General features: G+C 39.3%; 2 protein-coding genes across 2 annotated transcripts; one reads left to right on the forward strand and one right to left on the reverse strand.

The window, feature by feature from the left end:
- Nucleotides 1-2,164: 2,164 nt before the first annotated feature.
- LOC142630804 (receptor-like protein kinase FERONIA) lies at nucleotides 2,165-4,841 on the forward strand. Its single transcript, XM_075804856.1, has one exon. It carries the CDS (start codon nucleotides 2,165-2,167, stop codon nucleotides 4,811-4,813), a length of 2,649 nt encoding a protein of 882 aa, XP_075660971.1. The 3' UTR covers nucleotides 4,814-4,841.
- A 9,986-nt stretch (nucleotides 4,842-14,827) lies between these two features.
- LOC142630812 (uncharacterized) lies at nucleotides 14,828-16,372 on the reverse strand. The gene is made up of 3 exons (XM_075804866.1): nucleotides 15,549-16,372; nucleotides 15,111-15,332; nucleotides 14,828-15,035 (listed from the first exon to the last, which is right to left on the reverse strand). The coding sequence occupies exons 1-3, from the start codon at nucleotides 16,370-16,372 to the stop codon at nucleotides 14,828-14,830; spliced, it is 1,254 nt and encodes a 417-aa protein (XP_075660981.1).
- Between the last annotated feature and the right edge of the window lie 5,330 nt (nucleotides 16,373-21,702).

Below are 21,702 nucleotides of genomic sequence, written 5' to 3' on the forward strand. Positions count from 1 at the left end.
ATTTTTTTAATGGTAGAGGCGGTAGGGTTTTGGTTCCACAAGTAGGTACTCCTTTTTTTTGTAGTATTATTTAGTTTAGTTTAGTTTTTTTTTTTTTGGTCACACAGTCACACAGACAGTTTCCGTGAGAAAAAAAAAAAAAAACGGTTTGAATAAGTGAAAAAAAGAGAGTGGCGTAAATACTAAAAAATAACTAAATAAATTTGGATAAAGAAAAAAAAAAGTGACCTGAATGGACCCATTGGAGTTTGTCAGGTTCAGCTAATTAAACCCTAAAAAGAATATGAGTTTTGTGGCATTTAGGGTCCATTTGAAAATAATTTATTTAGCTTTTGGTGAAAACTATTTGCTGAAAGTGTGCTAAAATATACTTATACCTTGAAAAAAGTGATTTATTAAAAACTTGTATATAAAAGATAAAAGCTAAAAGATAAATTGCCTCCTGTCAAAGGGTCAATTGCCTCTTCTCGCCTCTTTGGCTTCGCCTGTGTGGGCCTTGATCGAAACACAACAATAACAACATATTGAAAATCCAACCATAAAAATCCATCACCAAATCAAACCATGACATTCAACGAATCCCCCACCCAAACCCCTTGATCGAAACTTAGCCATAAAAAAACCTAACCTTGTTTCCACATGAACATCTCTTCACAATCAAGGAAAACCAACAAAATTTATCCAAATTCAAGGAGTGACGATTTCAAAGCTTCCAATGGGGTTTTGGGCTATTGAGGGAATGCTTGCACTCATTTCCTAGCTAGTAGGCCTAATAGTCATCATCGATGGGCCCATCAACAAAATGGTTCGAAGCTACGCGATGAGGGCTGAACTTCACACGCTTGATCTCATTCAATCTCCGCTGCCACTCATACATGAGTCGTTCAACTAAAAAAAAAAAAATTATGTGACCCATTTTGCATTAGTGCATTGATCAAGCCAAATCCTAATAATAACAATTATATATGAGTAATCTTAAGACAACTGAATTGAACATAATTTTGTGCCACAACTCGTCACATGATGAGTTGTGATTGGCAAAAATGTGTCTTGATATTACCCACTATCACACATTTATCAATTACAACTCGCTATGTGACAAGTTGTAGTACAAAATTGTGCCAAATTCGATAATCCTAACATAACTCTTTATATATCAACTTGGCTAAGGCTTCATCCCAAAATTTATCATAGGTTTGCAAGTAAGAGTTTACTAGGTCAACATTTTTTTCCCCTCATGAGTAAGAACAAAACCAATAAATATATATATATATATATATATATATATATATATATATATATATGTAAATAATATAGTGATGACTGATGAGTATGTGGAAGACTTTACTTGTACGCATAATAAAAACTTATTACAATAGAAGATTGAGGTCGCTCTTCCTAGGACGACTCTTTCCATTATATTAAAGAAGTCAAGTATATGTTTAAAGAGTGGTGTTAGAGTGTGATCATGCTCAAGTTAAAGACGTCAACTCAGGTTTCCCTCTTACCAATTTTTTATATCATTAGAAAAAAAAGAAGAGTGATGTTAGAGATATAAAAAAATTTACTAACATAAATCTTTTTAAACAATGTATCATCATTTGCAAAAGGTAATATAGATAATCATTTATTGTTTTGTTTAAGTGGCACTAATTAAATATATTTAGGCTAATGTCTCTTACACATACTTACATACAACCATACACACAAGTTACTTTTGTAGTGACTTCAAGTTATGATTATGCATGAGTATGTGTAATAGATAGCACCCTTAAATTACACTTATATACAACTATACACACATCACCTTTATACATAAATTGTGATTTCAAGTCATGATCATTTACTTTTATAAATAAATCGTGCTTTCAAGTCATGGTTGTGGGTAAGTATGTGTAAACAATAGCGCCCTTAAATTTATTCTCAAGCTAGTTGGTAGTATTTTATATAAAAGTAAAGTTGGAAATGACTTTATAGCGTTCTCAATATGCAAACAACCACTCGAAGCACAAAATTTCCTATATGACTCATTGTTTACTTGATCTCGTTAGTGGAGTAGTACTGCAACTTCATTTAGAAAATTAATATCCTTCTTACATATTATCAACAGCTTCTCTTAAATTCTTAATCACTCTCTTCAAAACCATCTCTCTCTCTCTGTGCAATGAGGAACCCTAAAGCCAAAATTGTTTCTGCCAGAACACTAACAGACCAAACCACTCTTCACCTCGTTTTCTTGTTCTTCTTCCTCAGCCAACTTGCCAGTGGCTTGAAGTCTCCTTATTCTCCGACCATTAATATAACACTCAACTGTGGCTTCAGCGGCAGAACTTCTTCAAGAGATAACCGGATGTGGTTGGGAGACATCAATTCCAATTTTGGGCCTTTTGAACATCAAAGCAACCCATCAGTAAACTCCACAGCAGATAAACAACCAATAGAAGTTGACCTAATTCCTTACTACACTGCACGCCTCTCATACTCCGAATTTACGTACATATTCTCTGTCACCCCAGGCCAACTCTTCATTCGCCTCTACTTTTTACCATTTTCATATAAAAACTTCGATCGCTATAAGGCCTTTTTCTCCGTCAAAGCCGGCTCTTATACCCTTTTAAGCAACTTCAGCGCTGCCCTCACTGCTGATGCTCTTGGCTTAGAAGGCTTCTCAAGAGAATTCTGCGTAAATATTGCTGAACATGCTCGGTTCTTAAACATAACCTTCACTCCAAGCCCCGGAAATCCTGACGCATATGCTTTTGTGAACGGGATTGAACTCGTTTCAATGCCCCCTAATCTTTATTACACTCCAGAAAACAGCACAGCTGATGAAATATTACGCAGAAGAGTTCAGTTTATCGGCAAGGCAACCCCGTATCGTGTTGAAAAGAGCCATGCTCTTGAGACGGTAAATAGAATAAACGTTGGTGGGAGATTCATTTCATCCACAGATGATACTGGCATGTACCGGAGCTGGTCTGGTGACGATGTTGCTTACTTGACAAGTTCTGAAACAGGCGTTGAGCCTTTTAACATGACTGTTCATCTCGACTTTGATGCAATTCCTAAGTACACTGCACCAGAAGATGTCTATACCACTGCCCGAACAATGGGAACCAACGAAACCATAAACAAGAGCTACAATCTCACCTGGGAATTCTCTGTAGACGCTGGTTTTAATTACCTGGTAAGACTACACTTTTGCGAGTTTCAACTGGAGATCACAAAAGAAAAAGACAGAGTGTTTTACATCTTTATAGCTGATCGAATTGCTGAGAATCAAGCAGACGTTATCAGCTGGAGTGGTGGAAATGGAATCCCAATATATAGAGACTACGCTGTATTGATGCTTAGTAAAGAAAACGAGAAGAAACTAAACCTCTCTGTCGCTCTGCAAGCAAACCCAGATCGTTGGAACACAAGATATGCAGATGCAATCTTGAACGGGCTCGAAATCTTCAAAATTAGTGACTCCATTGACAATCTTGCTGGGCCAAACACCGACAGGCCAGTTCCAACACCAACGATTGTAGCAATTCCCTTGCCAATCCAACCAAGGAAGTTAAAGATTAACCACACCAAAATAATTGGCATAGTTGTTGGTTTATTCTCTGGCATAGTTGTTCTCTTTCTTCTTGGTTTCTTCATTTTCCAACGAGGTAGGAGGGTTGAGGACGCCAAGAGCAGCCGCACAAATTTGCCTTCCGATTTGTGTCGATGCTTTTCACTGTCTGAAATCAAAGCAGCAACAAACAACTTCGACAAGCTCTTCATCATAGGTGTTGGCGGGTTTGGTGATGTGTACAAAGGATACATTGATGGTGGGGAGACCTGCGTTGCCATCAAAAGGTTGAACCCGGGTTCTCGACAAGGGGCTCATGAGTTCAAGACCGAGATTGAGATGCTCTCCCAGCTCCGCCACCTCCATCTTGTCGCTCTGATCGGCTATTGCAACCATGGCAATGAGATGATCCTTGTGTATGATTACATGGTCCATGGGACCCTCCGTGATCATCTCTATAACACTGATAATCCACCTCTTTCATGGGAACAACGGCTCCAAATCTGTATCGGTGCTGCACGAGGTTTGCAATACCTTCACACGGGCGCAAAAAACATGATAATTCACCGTGATGTGAAAAGCACAAATATATTGTTGGACGAGAAATGGGTGGCAAAGGTGTCCGATTTTGGGTTGTCGAAAATGGGTCCTACAAGTGTGTCCATGACCCATGTAAGCACAGTGGTGAAAGGGAGTATTGGGTACTTAGACCCAGAGTATTATCGACGTCAACAGCTGACTGAAAAATCTGATGTGTACTCATTTGGTGTGGTGTTGTGTGAAGTGTTGTGTGCAAGACTGCCATTGATACGTAATGTTGACAAGGAGCAAGTGAGCCTAGCTGAGTGGGCTCGGCAATGCTATCATAATGGAAAGCTTGATGAGATTGTTGATCCATTTCTAAAAGGTAAGATTGTGCCGGAGTGTTTGAAAAAATTTAGTGAAATTGCGGTGAATTGTTTGCTTGATGATGGAATCAAACGGCCATCAATGAACGATGTGGTATGGGGCCTTGAATTTGCATTACAACTACAGGAGAGCAAAAACGATAGTGAAGAACAAATATTTGAGATTGAAGACCATGAGAAAGTGTTTACTAGTAGCAGTGGAAGTGGGCCAAATGGAAGAAGTACTGGTGGGGTGACCATTGAAAGCAGCGGAGAGCAACGTTCTGCTAATGAGACTTCAGATAGCAGCAATTTGATACGTCAAACTGTTTTCTCGGAGCTTATGATTCAGAAAGGAAGATGAAAAGAACATGTTAGCTGACTTGTAAGTTATCTAACAACTTAAAGTGGAAAAGAATAAATTAACTAGCACGAAATAAGAATTTTTTCTTGTTTAAGAATTTTTTCTTGGAAAAGAATAAATACTAGGACTTCCTTATCTAAATTCAGGATGGAATTCCATGTCAAGAATGAAATAAGAATTTTTCTTGTTTATCTTATTTCTATATAAATGCTAATTGTTCATGCACCAAAATGGCGGAATCTTCATCCCAAACACATGTTTCTCTCGTAGGTTTAGCTAACCATTTTCTTTCTTTAGTGTAGAATAACAACATATGTCACATCTAACTATCAAACATGAAGGCTTGATACTTTGATCACATATCTCGAGCCTTTTCCAAAGCTAGCTAGCTGCAATATTCGAAGAACACCAAACCATGACCCTTTTTGTATTCGCTATGGACCACCACAACCGTCACTAGTTGCAAGGGCTTTACTTATAATTGAGTAGATCTAAGATGAGTTTGATACTTCAAGAAACATATCGTTCATGTCAAATATTAAAAACCTAAAGATTGGTCTAAAAAACAAGTGAAGAAAAGTTGTGCATTAAGTCTCGATAAATAGCTCGACAGAAGCCTCTATTGAGACTTAATGTGAAGCTCAATAGATAGTTTGATAGCAGCTCGATTTATCGAGAATTATAATTTTAGAATTTCCAGATCTAAAATTGGCTTAGCCTTGCATATTTGTTTGGGGTTTCTTTTCTCACAACCCAAGACATTTATAAGGCTTATTTTAAAGGTCATCACACACAGATATAAAGACCAAGAGACTTTGTAGTGATCCAAAAGGGGGTCTTGCATTTCATGGAATCCCACATTGCCTAGGGAAGCACACGAGGATGTGCTTATAAGGAATGCCCTCCCTTGTTGTGTATGAGGCCTTTTCCCCAGTGCAACCTGGGGAAGAACAAAACCTTGAGGGACTAAGAGAGTCTTCAGGCCGCCCAAAGAGGACAATATCATGCACATGGGGGCGGGGCGTGACAATTGGGTTCTTCGATTTGTTTAGAAAGGAAATATGAGACAAAAAACATCTTTGAAATTGGTTAACAAGTATTTTTTGGGGGTCTAAAAAACTAACATCAAACAATTGAAATTAATTCACAAATATGATTGTATTTAATTGTTTACAAGAAAATGATCATTTGATTCAACCTCCTTGAAATGATCTTTGCTCCAAAAATTATGCAAAAAAGATCTTGATTCAAACACAAAATCTTCTCCACTTGGATTGAAACACAGATCGAATGATCTTTTCAACGGAACTATAATAAATCTCTAGGGAGAAAATGGGCTTTTGCCCTTTTTTTTTAAAAAAAATCCAGCATTTTGCCTATTTTTCCAAACTAAATAGGAAAATGCCTCTATTTTGAAACTTGATTTTTGGACAATCGAGTTATAACAAATTGAAAATTAAAATTTTTTTTTTCTAGAACTTGAGTTCCATGCAACTTTTTTTTTTTTTTAAAAGTTTGATCACGCCATACCCATAGCTATGTTCAGAGAGTCCTCTAATGGCATTTTAAATGGAACTCAAGCTCCATGAACTTAAGTTCCATGCAATTTTTTTTTAAAAAGTTTGATCGACCCATACTCAATTTTCTACAAATCGAGTTTTACATTGAAACTTGATTTTGAGAAAATCGAGTTTCAAAACAGGAGCATTTTCCTAATTAGTTTGGGAAAGGGGGCAAAATGCTGGATTTTTTTTTAAAAAAAAAAGGGCAAAAACCAATTTTCTCCAAATCTCTGGCTATAAACTTATGAAAGACTCTTTATTCTTTGCGTTCTTCTTGTTCTTTGATTTTTATTTTATTTTTTTGGTATTTGAAGGCTTTGGGTGGAAGTTTTTTGGGTTTTAGACACTTGAATCAATAGAGCTTTGATAATTTGATTTTTTTATTTATTTATAATTTCTAAAGGCTTGTAGCTTGATTTTAGTAGAACATAACTTTGAATAACTATTTCAATGAATATTTAAATGATTTTGAGGCATAAAGGTTTTAGAGTTTTGACATTTAGTGGATTTTTAGGATAAATCTCACTCTAAATTAATCTTTTTGAAGATAAGTATCCATGGTGATTGGCCCAAAATCACAAAGTCCAACTAAAACTGTTGTCTATTGATAATTTTTCTATTTTATTTCTTTTAATAAAAAAATTTATCTACTAAAAGTATCAAAATTTTTTTTTCCTCACAATTAAATTGGAAGAATTATCTATATTTTTTGGGTCTGAGTGACTGGAGACGACTTTTTATTTACCAATATGATGTCAACTAGAATGACACGTGCCACCATTTAATTTTTTTTATTAGCATTTCATTTTAATATTTTTTTGATTAAAGCATTTCATTTAATTAATTTAGTGAAATATGTAAATTTTGGTATTTTGACGTGGAAATTTGAAATTAGCTCAATTATTATTTTATTTTTTTCACTTCGTATAAATGCTCCCTCAAGACTTGGATACGTCCACGATTTTGAGTGTAAAAAGTGGGCAAATTTCAAAATGCTTAATGTTAAATTTTATAACACCATTTTTAGTAATAGTCCATTTAAAGAAAGGTTTTATAGAAAAAGAAAAAAAAAATGTTTTGACAATTTTTTTCATTTCCCATAAAAGTTATGTCAAAAATTTCTTAAAATAGATTATTTACCATTGCCCTAAGAGCACTTGTTAGCATAACCTTTTTTTTCTTTTTTTTTTTATTGGGTCAAGACCATCATATGTAATAGGTCAATGTTAATTGAGTGACTTCCTATATATATATATAAAAATGTTAATTGAGTGACTATCATAATTGCTATATGTAATTTTATTTAGGGCAAAACTTAGATACAGTACCTTAGGTACAATACCTTAGGTTCCCCTCTTAAAATTAAGCCACCTGTCAAAGTTAAAAAAAATAAACAAACGGCGTTAAAATTGTGCACGCCTTTCCTTCTTCTTCTTCCTTTTTGCCAAACCTGTGAGAAAACCCAATGGCTTCACAGTTTAGATCTCTCAAACTTCTCACCCCAATCTCATAAACACCTGATGGGTTTAGGACTTCTTATCAAAATCAAGCAAAAGAAGTACAAAGGGGGCTGAAAATCGTTGCTGGGGACAATCAGAAATAAGGCTAGCTCTTGCTGTTGTTAGCCATCAGCTGCTATTGCTTTCAAGAAAGAAATATCCCATTAAGGGAAGGAGCGGGCCCGCCTCACCATTCCTCTTCTCCAAAGCAATCAAAAAAGAAAAATCCCATGAAAAAGGCCTACCGTTTCCTGGTATAAAGCTCCAAATCCCATTTGAAGCCATTGGGTTCTTATGAGATTTTTCTAAGAGATCTAGAGCCATTGATGTTTCTGAGATTGAGTGTGAGAAGTTTGAGAGATTTGACTAAGAGATCTAAAGCCATTGTTGCTTCTAAGATCGAGGGTGCGCAGTTTGAGAGATCTGAAGCGTAAGCCAATCAAAGGAGAAAAAAGAAAAAGTATTTTTAACGCCGTTTGTTTATTTTTTTTAACTTGACAGGTGGCTTAATTTCAAAAGGGAACCTAAAGTACTGTACCTAAGGTACTGTATCTAAGTTTTGCCCTTTTATTTATAGCTCATGTTACTAAGAGGGAGCAAGGGTTATTGAGGACTCAAGAGGTTGATGAATAAAATTTAAATGAGATTGACAAACTGAGCATATTTTTTGCATAATCCATGCAATCCTTAACCATTGTAGGTCAATAATAACTCATTCATTTAATTTGAAAATGAAGTTTAGGACCAAATTAGTTAATACCACAAATTCCCAAATGAGGTTGTTCAAGTGCCTTGGCTGCTTCCTCTCAATGTGTTGTGAGTGTGTTTGAGGTTATTAAACCATGGGTTGATCTTGTGCATCTCTTTTACAGCATGACAAACATGATGAAACCTTCTAAAGAATCATATGAATAAAAGTTAAAGGTTCACGGTCCTTTGGGCCATTCATGTAATTAAGTGGAGACAAAAGTTAGAAAATATAAGAAAATCCTACTTTGGTACAAATTCAAACCAAGAGAAGTTTGCCCGAAAATTGTGAAAATCAATTTTTTTTTCGATATCTAATGATCTCTGACATCTAAATTTATATCAATATATATAGTAAAAGCCAAAACTTAAAATTCCAATTAGATTAAATTGAAGTCCAATTTTGAACTACGGGTCTGTTTGGATACCGCTTATTGCTGAAAATTGAAAATTAAAAATTGAAAACTAAATACTAAAAAAATTATAACAAAATAATTTTTAAATATATGAATAGTACCGTGGAACTCATTTTTAATGTTTATTTGACTGAAAAAGAGGTTTGTGGGTCCTGTGAACAGTGTACGGGACCCACTTAAAGCAAAAACGTGTTGCTGGGAAGCACGAAGCGCGAAACGTGTTTTCCAAACGCACACTACATGTCACATGTGACATGTAGTGTGCGTTTGGAAAGTGCGTTTCAAGTGAATAATTAAGTACAAAAATTAAAGAGTCCAAATTCAATTAGATTCTAAATTGGATTTTTATTAGAATTTAATTTTGTGCTACGTGTCAAATTTATTTATTTTTTAAAATTTTTGGCAAGTGAATTATTGAGTGCGAAAACTGACGAGTCTAAATCCAATTAAATTCTAAATCATATATATATATATATATATATATATATATATATATGATTTAAAATTTAATTGGATTTTTGGATTCTTTAATTTTTACACTCAATAATTCACTTAGCACAAAATTAAAAATTAAATGAGACATGTAAGGACACGTTTTGCACCTAAGCCCAAAATAGGAAGGGACTAGGCCCAAAAAGTCCAATACAATGAATTTGTAGAGAGTGGGTTAAAAACCTAGGTTCTAATAAGTGTAGGTAACAATGACAATGGACCAAGATGGAATAGTTTGTATAGTGTAAACTGTCCTCGAACTCAAGCCGAGGAGGTCGATTCTTATATTTCCTTCTTCTTAAAGTCAGAATCATAGATATGCTTATGAAGTCTACAGTGTTTTTCTTTCTTCCTTTTTTCCCGATCCCCTTCTTCTGGGGGTTTCCTCTGTCTTTTATACTCCCCCTCCACCTTTTTCTACCCTCCATGTATGGATCAGATTGCCAAGCTGGATACTTGTCCTATCAGCACCTTCTTGAAGCTTTTGAAGATAGCTGTAAGGTTGAACACTGCTACTTAAGCATCACTTCCTCATTAATACGACCAGAGAGTTAGCTGCAGATTATTCAATGCAGTGGCAGTAGCTTTTCCTTTAGATATTTCACAGTCTTTCCTTATCCTACACTCTTACCCTATACATCCTTACAAACATAATCTCCTAGAAAGTTGCTTTTGGGTGACAGACCACCCCTACCAACCTCGGCTTTACCCCGCCGAGGAAGTATTCCTCTTCGGAAGATAATTTCTCGTCTTTGGACTACTTAGTGTCCTCAGACTAGGCCTCTAGCCTAACAGATACATAGATATGTACTCTTGGGCCCATTACCCCTACAAAAGCCCCTCGAGATTCTTATTTCTAGTTCCTCGGGAAGAAAGGAGGATCTCAATATCTCCTACCATTACTTTGTGCTCGTCACACATCAGCCCTGACTGCGTAGGTGCCTTTTTAACTTCCCAAGGCATGCTCTTGACGCTTCAGCATATAAGACACGACCTTCATCAATTTTGACGGCTCCCTATTCCCCACGTTCTACGGCTTGATGCAGATCTAATGGCTGAGGATTTTGCTAGAACCCAGGTGGGAATTCTCCCACCTGTAACCCTCCCTTGATATAAATACTGCCCAAATTAATTGCTCATTTCACTCTAGTACACATACACTGAACCTGCAAATTCATGTACTCCACTCGTGCCCTCACAGTCACCAAGAGCTAGTCCGAGGGGAGCTTTCCTTTTCGTGTAAGTTTTTATAAATCCTTTTGTTTACTTTCTTTTAGTCTACGTCTTTCTATTCTGTCTTTTTCTCCTCGGCTCTTCTTCATTCTATCTATCTCTTTGATACCTTCAAACCTCCCTCGAATATGGGTAGATTTGCCTCTCTAGTAGATTCCGAGAAAAAAATAGAGGAGTTTAAAGCTCAGTATAGGATCCCATCAGGAGTTTCAATTAGATACTATAAGGAGGTGGAATGGCATAAGAAAAGGCAAGAGGGAGAAGTAGTAATCCCAATGATTGCTTTCATAGAGGGAGGGAAGAGAATCCCTATGGGTACCGTCACTAGGGATTACCTTAGGGATCATAGATTAGTTCCCACCTAATGTGCCCTCAACATGTTTAGAATTTTAGGCTGTGTTGATGCTCTTAACAAAAGAATGGGTTTAGAGCTTACCCACCATGATGTTAATTGGGTATATAATCTCCATCACTTAACGGGGCAAGGGTATTACTTAAAGTCTAAGTTCCCCGAGGTTAGGCTCATCCAGTGTCTCCCCGATTCCAACAAAGGTCTTAACAAGGACTTCTTGATCATATCTAGGGAGTGACACGATGGCTTCCCTTGTCTGACGAGAGAGGGGAAACCAAGCGGGGTTCTAGGTTTAGATTGTTTATTGCAAAGTTCTTGCCTTTTTCATTCCTTTCACTCATACATATATAGAAGTTTTCCTTTGATTAGCATTATTTCTTGTTGTTGATGTTTTTTGCCTTTCTTAATGGTTCTGTAGACAAACGAGCCACTATTCCAAATTTTGGCCTTGTCAACCAGCAGAAGCTAGACTAGATATTAAAGGCTGAAGTGTTCGTTCACACTAACAATCAGCTCAGATTGGCACATCTGATCCTCTGCTACACCCCTATCTTAAAAACCTTCCAGGCACCGAAGTGCGTGATCAGAGCAAAAGATCCACGCCTACACCAGATAAGTGTTGCTGCCCTAGGTTTCCTTCTTCCTGAGGGTGCTTCTATCCCTGAAGGCACTTTCACCACCCAACTGATCCTTGAAGGTATTTTGCTTCAACACACGACTGGTGAAGCTGCATCCTCTCAACCCATCATCAAGGAGGAGGAAGAAATAGTTGACGTCTCAGATTTCGAGGAAAAATTTGACGTCTTCAATTTACCTTCTTCCCCGGGGAGTCCAGCTAGTGATCTTGACCCCATATCTTTAGAACAAACAAGCTTCTCGCAAGAAGAACCCACCACCTCGGACATAATGCTGATTGAACGCAAGACCCAAAAAAGCCTTTGAGACCTGATGGAGTCTCAGGTGAAGGGTCAAGAGGCAGGGAAGACCGCCCAGGCCAAACTTCCCTCCTCTTAGGGTTAGGAGCCAAGGAAGGTCCTCTACCCAAACTTCCCACCCTTTCACCTACCCAACCCCAACGTACTGACCAAGCTGATCACAAAAGAAAAAGGGATTAGGCTAAGGACAAGGAGGTGGTGGAAGGAGGAAAGGGCCACTCTCCAAGGGAAGTCGAGCCCCAAAAGGGAGCTAAGCAGGCTCGTACAACACAGACGACCTTGGAGAAAAGGGCTGAGGTTCAGGCCCCAGCATCCGCCCCGGTCTGGGCCCCGGTCATGATCCTAGACGACCACGCTGTCACTGCCGATGCCTCCATCAGAAGTTCTGACCTAGGAACAGTTGCTTGTTTGGCCGACGCGCTAGAGCAAGCTATTTTGTTGCCTGAGGACATGAACGAATTGAGGCAGATGAGGAAGCATGAGGTCTTCCTAACATTTAAGAAGGAGCTCGCCCTGGTAAGATTACTATCCAACTTTGCTTCAATTTTCATTCATTCATTTCTTTTATCATTATTTTTTGTTTTTTGTTTTTTTAACATTTTACTTTTCTGACCTAAGTATGCTTCATCGCTCCTTTTTATTTCTGGGGAAAGGCCATCCAAGCTGCTCATAGGGCTGAAGAAATAATCATCAACACGCATAGAACAATGAAGGACGAGGAGGCTAGACACGTTGCTACCCAGAAGACCTTGAGGTGGCAGAGACAAAGCTATAGGAGGTCACTGCCAAGCTAAACTTAGCCAAAAGCGATAAAAAGAGCATTGAGGCAGCTCTTAATGTGGCTGAGAGGCAAGCTAAGACTCAACGCCTGCAGCTTCGCCAGGCCGATGAAGACTACGCGACAGCAAAGAAGCAAATAAAGGCCCTTAATAAGAGTCTGAGGGAGTCTGAGAAGGCTAAGGAGGAAGCCAATAAAGCCAGAGAAGAGGCAGAAAAAGCTAAGGAGGAAGCCGATAAGACAAAGGATCAAGCTGAGCAGGATGGATATGATTCTAGGGTGGTTGAGACCGAGGAAAACCTTAGGTTGGAGGTCTCGGAGGTATGTAGACACTACTGCCTCCAGGTGTGGAATGAGGCACTTACCCAGGCTGGGGGTTGATGCCTCTTCTGCCCTTTGGAAGGCAGAAAGTGCCTATTATCCTTCAGCCATCCAGGCACCTAGTCCATCCGCCCCCAAGGTTGATAGGGAGCAGATGCTGGAAAGGATGGTCCAGTCCAAACCCTTCCTTCCTCTGGTCATCTGTCCGAGGAGACTAAACAGTCTAAGGCTACTAGGAAACCAACAGAAATAACCTAAGAAGTATCTCTTGATGCTGCCCAAGTCCCCATTGCCCCCAAGGAGCCTGTCAAGGAGAAGGAATCTACCCAGCCGATGAAGATTGTCCTAGTGACCCTCCCTATCCCCACTAAGGAAGACTTCAAGGGTAAGGGGCCTGCATCTACTAACACAGCTCCTAACTAGCCTTTAAAGACTTCCAAGGACAAACTGGTGATAAGAATGAAGCCTTGACCAGCCTTTATTCTTTCTCTTAGACTTAGTTGTTTTTTTTTTTAACTGTAATATAATTTGACCTTTTGTCAGCAATTTGCCTCTTCCCGAGGCTTAAATCAATGAAAGTTACAAATATTTTATTCATGATTATGATGTTTGTATCTTTTCCTTGTATGGTTTCCGTTTTCCTTAGTATTTAATTAGCAATCAACAAAATCAAAAATTACTAAGTCAACAATATTAGTAAAACACCCTTATAATTTCAAAGTCCATACATCACAACATAGCAATCATTCACATCATTCCCTATAAACCTAATGATCTTGAGGAAGTAATCAGGTATTGGCCAGACAACAAATAGGTTTGATATACTTACAAATGCTTTAAATGATGCTCATGAACTCCCACCTGATAAGATCACTATTTTGGGAGTCTTCAAGATATTCGATCAGAAGGGCTAAACATAATTAAGATCAACCTCAAGTGTTAATTGACCCAAAGTGGATGGTCCGAGGAACGAGACATAACTGGGGTTCTATTTAACACTTAGAAAAATGTTGAAAAATATCAATTTACTCAAGGTATGTGGTCCGAGGAGTCGCATAGCCAATGTTCTGTTTGATACTTAGAAAAATGTTATGAAGTATTAATTTACCCAAAGTAGATGGTGTGAGGAACTAGAATGTTCTATTTAATACTTAGAGATATGTTGAAAAATATCAATTTACTCAAGATATGTGGTCCGAGGAGCCAGACATAGATAATGTTCTGTTTGATACTTAGAAAAATAACTTGAAGTGCTAATTTACACAAAGTAGATGGTTCGAGGAACTAGACATAACTAAGGTTCTGTTTAACACTTAAAAAAATGTTGAAAAATATCAATTTACCTAAGGTATGTGGTCCGGGGAACTAGGCATAGCCAATGTTCTGTTTGATACTTAGCTATAATGAGAAATGTAACGCATAAAGTAATAAGCGATATATAACAGAAAAGACCTTCATTAATAATAATACCTTCACAAGTTATTTACATTCCAAGGGCGTGGTACATTATTTTCATCTAGATTTTCCAGATAATAAGCCCCTATTCCAACTGCAGGGTAATACGATACGACCCTTCCTAGTTGGGCCCTAACTTGCCCCAGGCTAGGTTCTTTGCGGTACCAAAAACTTTTCTTAATACCAAATTCCCTGGCGCCAGTGGCCTTGATTTCACATTTGAGTCATAGCCTTGTTTGGCTTATGCTAATAGTATGCCAACTGAACATGGTGTTTTCTCTTCGTTCTTCAATCAAATCTAAGCTCCTCTCTAACAACCCATTATTGCTGCTTGGAGTAAAAGAGTTCATCCTCAGTGTTGGGAAACCAGTTTCGAGAAGAATTACAGTCTCGGCCCTATAAGTCATTGAAAAGGAGCTCTCCCTTGTGGACCTACGAGGTGCAATCCAATAAGTCCAAAGAACGTGTGGCAATTCTTCCACCCATTTTTCTTTAGCATCATCCAACCTCTTCTTAAGCCTATTCACTATTACTTTATTGACAGCTTCAGCCTGTCCATTCCCTTGGGGATAAGCTGGGGTGGAATATTTGTTTGTAATGCTCAGATCGCAGCAATATCTTCTGAATGCCTTACTATCAAACTGAAGGCCGTTATCTGAAATAAGGGTGTGAGAAATTCCAAACCCGGAGACAATGTTTTTCAAAACAAATCTTTTTGCATCCAAGTCCCTGATATTTGACAATGGTTCAGCTTCAACCCATTTAGTGAAATAATTTGTGCTAACGAGCAGCCACCTCATATTCCTTGTTGCCTTAAGGAAAGGTCCTACAATATCCAAGCCCCATTGAGCAAAAGGCCAAGGGTTGGATAGAGGATTGAGGACGCCCCCTGGTTGATGAATGTTGGGTGCAAACCTCTGACACTGGTCACACTTCTTCGCATACTCTTGCGCTTCCTTCTGCATATTTGGCCACCAGTATCCTTGGGTAAGAGCCCTATGAGACAAGGATCTGCCTCCCGTGTGACTTCCACAAATCCCTTCATGTAATTCTTCTAGAAGTAGCTCCGTTACTTTAGGGTGTATACATAGCAGGTATGGTATAGAAAAAGAGCGTTTGTACAGCTTTTGGTCCTCAGATAGCCAGAATCGAGGTGCCTTTCTACGTACATTATTCGTCTCAGACTTCTCTTCAGGCAAGATGTCTTCCTTAAGGAATAGCACTATGGGATCCATCCAACTAGGTCCTGCCCTGATTTGATGAATTCGGGTTATACCACCTTTAGCCTTAGTAGGCTTGTACAGGTCTTCAACGAGGATAACTCGAGGTAAGCCCTGAGTCGAGGATGTTGCGAGGGTGGCCAAAGAATCAACGTGGGTATTCTTACTCCTGGGGACTTGTAATAAAGTGAAAGATTCAAATTTCGACTGCAAATGTCTTACCTGATTCAAATCTTGTTGCATTCTCGAATCTCTGGCCTTCAATTCCCCTTCTACTTGGCCAACAACCAATCTTGAGTTAGAGAACATCTCCACTACCTTTCCTCTCAAGTTCTGGACTATAGTCATCCCAGCCAACAGGACCTCATATTTAGCTTCATTATTTGTGGCTGAGAAACCCAACCTTAAGGATTTTTCGATAATGATCATCTCGGGAGAAGTTATAACTAAATTCACTCCTGATCCTCTTTGATTTGCCGCACCATTCACATACACCTTCCAGGACAAAGGCTCTTGAAAGGCGACCATGCCAACTGATTTTCCATCCATGTTTTGCTTGTCTTCTTTTTCTTCTACAGAAGGCTCAGCAAACTCGACCACCAGGTCTGCGAGAACTTGACCCTTAACAGAGGTACAAGGCATGTACTTAATATAAAAAACCCCTAAGATCGTGCCCCATTTAGCAATTCTTCCAGTATAATCAGCACTCCGAAGTAACGATTTAAGTGAAAGTTGAGTTAGGACAACAACTGTATGAGATTGGAAGTAGTGGGGGAGCTTTCATGTTGCGTGCACCACGGCCAATCTTGGCTTTTTCCAGTGGTAAGTAACAAACCTCGGCCTCATGCAGTGATTTGCTCACATAATAGACTGGCCTTTGCACACCATTGTCAACCCGTACTAGTACCAAGCTCATAGCATGAAAAGCAACATTAATGTATGAAAACAAAACTTCGTCAATCTTAGGTCTAGACATGATAGGTGGTTGAGAAAGGTATTCTTTCAGTTGCTGGAAGGCCAAGACACACTCCTCAGTCCACTCAAATCCCTTACATTTGTTCAACAATTAGAAGAAAGATCTGCATTTGTCGGCTGATTAAGAAATGAATCGGTTTAGGGCAGCAGTTATCTTTGTCAACTTTTGAACCTCTTGGAGATTCCGAGGTGGCTGTAAATTGTTGATTGCTTTAATCTGGTCAGGATTGACTTCAATACCTCGGTGAGTAACCATATATGCTAAGAATTTTCTTGAACTAGCGCCAAAAGAACACTTAGAAGCGTTAAGGCGAAGATTGTGCTTCCTCTATATCCTAAAGATATTCCCTAGATCACCAACATGCTCGGACTATACTTTACTCTTGACCACCATATCGTCTATATAAACCTCAATGTTCTTTCCTAGCTGTGGCTTAAACATCTTGGTTATCATCCTCTGATAGGTAGCCCCTACATTTTTTAAGCCAAAGGGCATCACTTTGTAGTGATAATTTCCCGTACGAGTGACAAAGGTAGTTTTCTCTTGATCATCCAGTGCCAAGGGTATTTGATGATATCCTTAAAAGGCATCTAGAAAACTCATCCTAGGATGCCCAACAGTGGCATCCACCAATTGATTTATACGAGGCATTGGAAAGGGGTCCTTGGGGGGAAGCTTTGTTTAAATCTGTGAAGTCTACACATACTCACAATTTCCCATTCTTCTTTTTCACTACCACTGTATTAGCCAACCACTCAGGATAAAATACCTTCTTGATAGCCCTTGCTTGTTTGAGTTTGGACAGCCTCAGAATGCTCTTTTGATGATCACCGAGGTGGTTGCTTCCTCGGTGTGATAGTTGGGTTGATGTTCAAATGAGGACAAATGAAGCGTGGATCCACCCTTAGGGCCTCGTAAGCGCTCCAAGCAAAGACATCAATGTTTTCCCTAAGAAACATTATCAACTCGTCCTTCTCCTGAGGAGGCAGTTGAGCTCTGACCTGAAAGTACTTCTCCTTATCGTTGCCTATAATAACCTTTTCCAACCTTTCACACTCTACCATCTCCATTGAATTCCCAGATAATACCAGCTCCTTTGATTGCTACAAACTTTGCTCATTTGACGCCGATGACTCTCCTTTAGCCTGATGTCTAATTGCGGCCACCAAACATTGCCTAGTCATAGATTGACTTCCTATCAACTCCTTAACTTGACCACCAGATGGATATCTCACCTTTAAATGCAAGATAGAAGAGACAGCCCCCAAGGCATGAAGCCAAGGTCTTGCTAGGATGGCTGTGTAAGAAGAAAACGCATTTACCACGATGAAATTTACCTCTACCACCTCTGATCCAGCTTGCACTGGCAATTTGATTTTTCCCATTGGTACGACTACCTTCCCATCAAAGCCTACTAAGGGTGAATCGTAACTGGTTAAATCTCCAGTCTTCAGTCCCAGCCCTCTATACAGGTCAGGGTATATAATCTCTGTCCCACTCCCTTGATCAACCATTACCCTCTTTACATCATACCCTCCTATCCTAAGAGTAATCACCAATGCCTCGTCATGTGGCTGTAAAGTACTAGCCTTATCATCATTAGAAAAACTCAGCGCTGGACGGACCCTTGTCCTGCTCCTCTTTGATTCTGGGAAGGATGTCTCTACAGGTGGTTGGGCTACGGATAACACCCTGGAGTAGTGAGAACCAACCCCCCCCCCCCTCTCGGGGCAGCAAGAATGACATTGATTGTGCCTAAAGGCGATTTCAAAGAAGCATCCCTTTGAAATCCCGATCCGGCTGGGAGTCCCTGCCCGTTGAAGTGATACAGAAATTGCTTTAACTTGCCAATGCAGACAAGCTGGTGTAGATGGTTCCATAGAGCTCGACAATCCTCGGTTGTATGCCCTCGCTCCTGGTGGTATTGACAATGAAGGTTTTGGTTGCGCTTTGTGGGGTCTCCTCCCATTTTATTGGGCCATTGAAAGAAATGTTCATTCTTGATTTTTTCTAAGATTTGATGCATTGGCTCTCGAAACAACGCGTTAACCACCTGTGGTGCAACACCTACCTCAGATTGCCTTGAAAAATCTCGCCAAGGACGATTATTGTTGTACTTATCCAACCTAAAGTCCCTTCTATTCTGAGAGACCACCTTCGCTTTACCCTTTACTAACTGCTAGTCCTCCTTGACCCTTTTATACTTATCAATGCGGTCCATGAGCTGGCATACATTACTAACTGGTTTCCCTGTTAATGACTTCCTTAGGCCATGCTCGGCAGGTAGGCCGACCTTGAAAGTTCTTATGGCCACATCATCAAAGTTCCCATTAATCTCATTGAACATCTCCTAGTATATGTCTGAGTATGTTTTTAAAGTCTCCCATTCTCGCATGGTTATAGACAGCAGGGAATGTAAAGGTCGAGGAACCCTACTAAATGTAATGAAGTGAGATCCAAGCGCCTGAGTAAGTTCCTTTAAAGAATCAATAGAACTAGCCCTAAGCTGTCAAACCACCCTATTGCCACAGGTTCCAAACTGGAGGGGAAGATTTTGCACATCAGAGTCTCATTCTTGGAATGCACAGCCATCCACTGATTGAAATGACTCACATGCTCCATAGGGTCTATTCGACCATTATATAGGGTAAATGTTGGTTGAGTGAAACGCCGAGGAAGTTTTCCTACGTCAATTCTGCGCTTGAAGGGTGATTTAGAAATCTGGTTCAACGCTCTGCTCATAGCATCATTCCCCAGGCCCCTGCATGGTGAATTCCTATCCCTACGATCATGAGGGTTGTCCCTTTCATACGAGAGAGACTCACTAGGGGGAGTCCTTGATTTGGGCCTATAACTGCTATCCCCACCATCATCAGAAGAAGGGTCAGAAATGGAAGGAGTCTGCTTTCGTCGTTCGTGACATAACTTCCTTTTCAAATGATTGATCTCTAGTTGCATGGCCCTGACACTATTCACATGAGAAACGTGGCCTCCACCCCGAGACTAGCTTGTGTCAGTATGGGTGGTGTGCACACTCCCTTCCCGGACCCCTTTTTTTTCAAGATTAAGGGGATGATCTTGATGTTGGGACCCTAAGGACTCTACCCGGTGGGGACCTGAATCCATCATAACTGGATGTTACACTCACTTAAACACTAAGAAATTCCCATAGACGACACCAATTGTAAGGATACGCTTTGCACCTAAGCCTAAAATAGGAAGGGACTAGACCCAAAAAGCCCAATACAATGAATTTGTAGAGAGTGTGTTAGAAATCGAGGTTCCAATGAGTGTAGGTAACAATGACAATGGGCTAAGATGGAATAGTTTGTATAGTGTAAACTGTCCTCGAACTCAAGCCGAGAAGGTCGATTCTTATATTTTCTTCTTCTTAAAGTCAGAATTACAGATATTCTTATGAAGTCTACAGTGTTTTTCTTTCTTACTTTTTTTCCCAATCCCCTTCTTTTGGGGGTTTCCTTTCCTTTTATACTCCCCCTCCACCTTTTTCTACCCTCCACGTATGGATCAGATTGCCGGGCTGGATACTAGTCCCATCAGCACCTTCCTGAAGCTTTTGAAGATATTTGTAAGGCTGAACACTACTACTCAGGCATCACTTCCTCATTAATGCGATCAGAGAGTTAGCTGCAGAGCATTCAATGCTGTAGCAGCAGCTTTTCCTTTATATATTTCACAGTCTTTCCTTGTCCTCTACTCTTACCATGTAAATCCTTACAAATAGGATCTCCTAGAAAGTTGCTTTTGGGTGATAGACCACCCCTAGCAACCTCGGCTTTACCCCGCTGAGGAAGTATTCCTCCTCGGAAGATAATTTCTTGTCTTTGGACTACTTAGTGTCCTCGGATCGGGCCTCTGGCCCAACAGATACATAGATATGTACTCCTGGGCCCATTACTCCTACAAGACACGTGGCGCAAAATTGAGAATACAATTAAAATTTAATTGGATTTTCTCTATGTTTTTGGCTATTAATATATATATATATATATATATATATATATATATATATATATATATATATATATATATATATTGTGGGGAGTAAAAGGACCCAAGTGGGCATATGGGCCTTTGGGCTGTAACATGGAGGGCCGACCTGCTCCAAGATTAAACTCTATGAGTTGGCCCATACGCCGAGGGTCCGAGGATACAGCCGAGGGAGAGTTTCACCTCGGACAGATCTAAGAGAACTTAAGATTTCATTATAAAGGTCAAGGCACAACTCTGGAAAGACTAGTGGTTAAAAGGGGACATCCTGAATCTTCTAGATGCACCAGTATTAAAGAAAATATCAAGAGCAAAGGCTGCCACCTCCGCATTAAAGGCTCTGCACCTACCTCCCTGGCCGCATTAATGGGGAGGTGACCCCTGAACAGTGAGGGGGAAACTTCTAGTCACTGTTCAAAAAGTATCAGGGAAGGAAGTATAAAAGGGGGTTGGGGGAACGAAGAAAGAAGGAAAAAATGGTAATCTTTGAGGAAGAAAGAGAAATAATAAAGAAGTAGTCCTCAGTTAGAGTCCGAGGAGATTCATTGCACTTATTGTTCGTTATTTACCTGTATTTGTTTATAAAAACCTGGTATCCAGCTCCCAATACTTCTAACCTAGGTTTCAAGCCCACACTCTACAAATTTTATTGTTTAAGGCTCATTGGGCCTGAGCTTGTGATTTTCTTTGGGTCCAGGTGCAATTATGCACTTACATATATATATATATATATATATATATATTAACTTGAGATAAAATCCAATTAAATTCTAAATTAGATTCCAATTGTTGTCTAATTTTGTGCCACATGTCCTATTTAAGGTTTTTATTTTTATTTTTTTATAACTTATGTTCTAGGTGAGTTAATGTTGTACAAAAGACAAAGAGTTTA

The sequence above is a fragment of the Castanea sativa genome, chromosome 1, assembly GCF_040712315.1.
Source record: "Castanea sativa cultivar Marrone di Chiusa Pesio chromosome 1, ASM4071231v1".
NCBI lineage: Eukaryota > Viridiplantae > Streptophyta > Magnoliopsida > Fagales > Fagaceae > Castanea > Castanea sativa.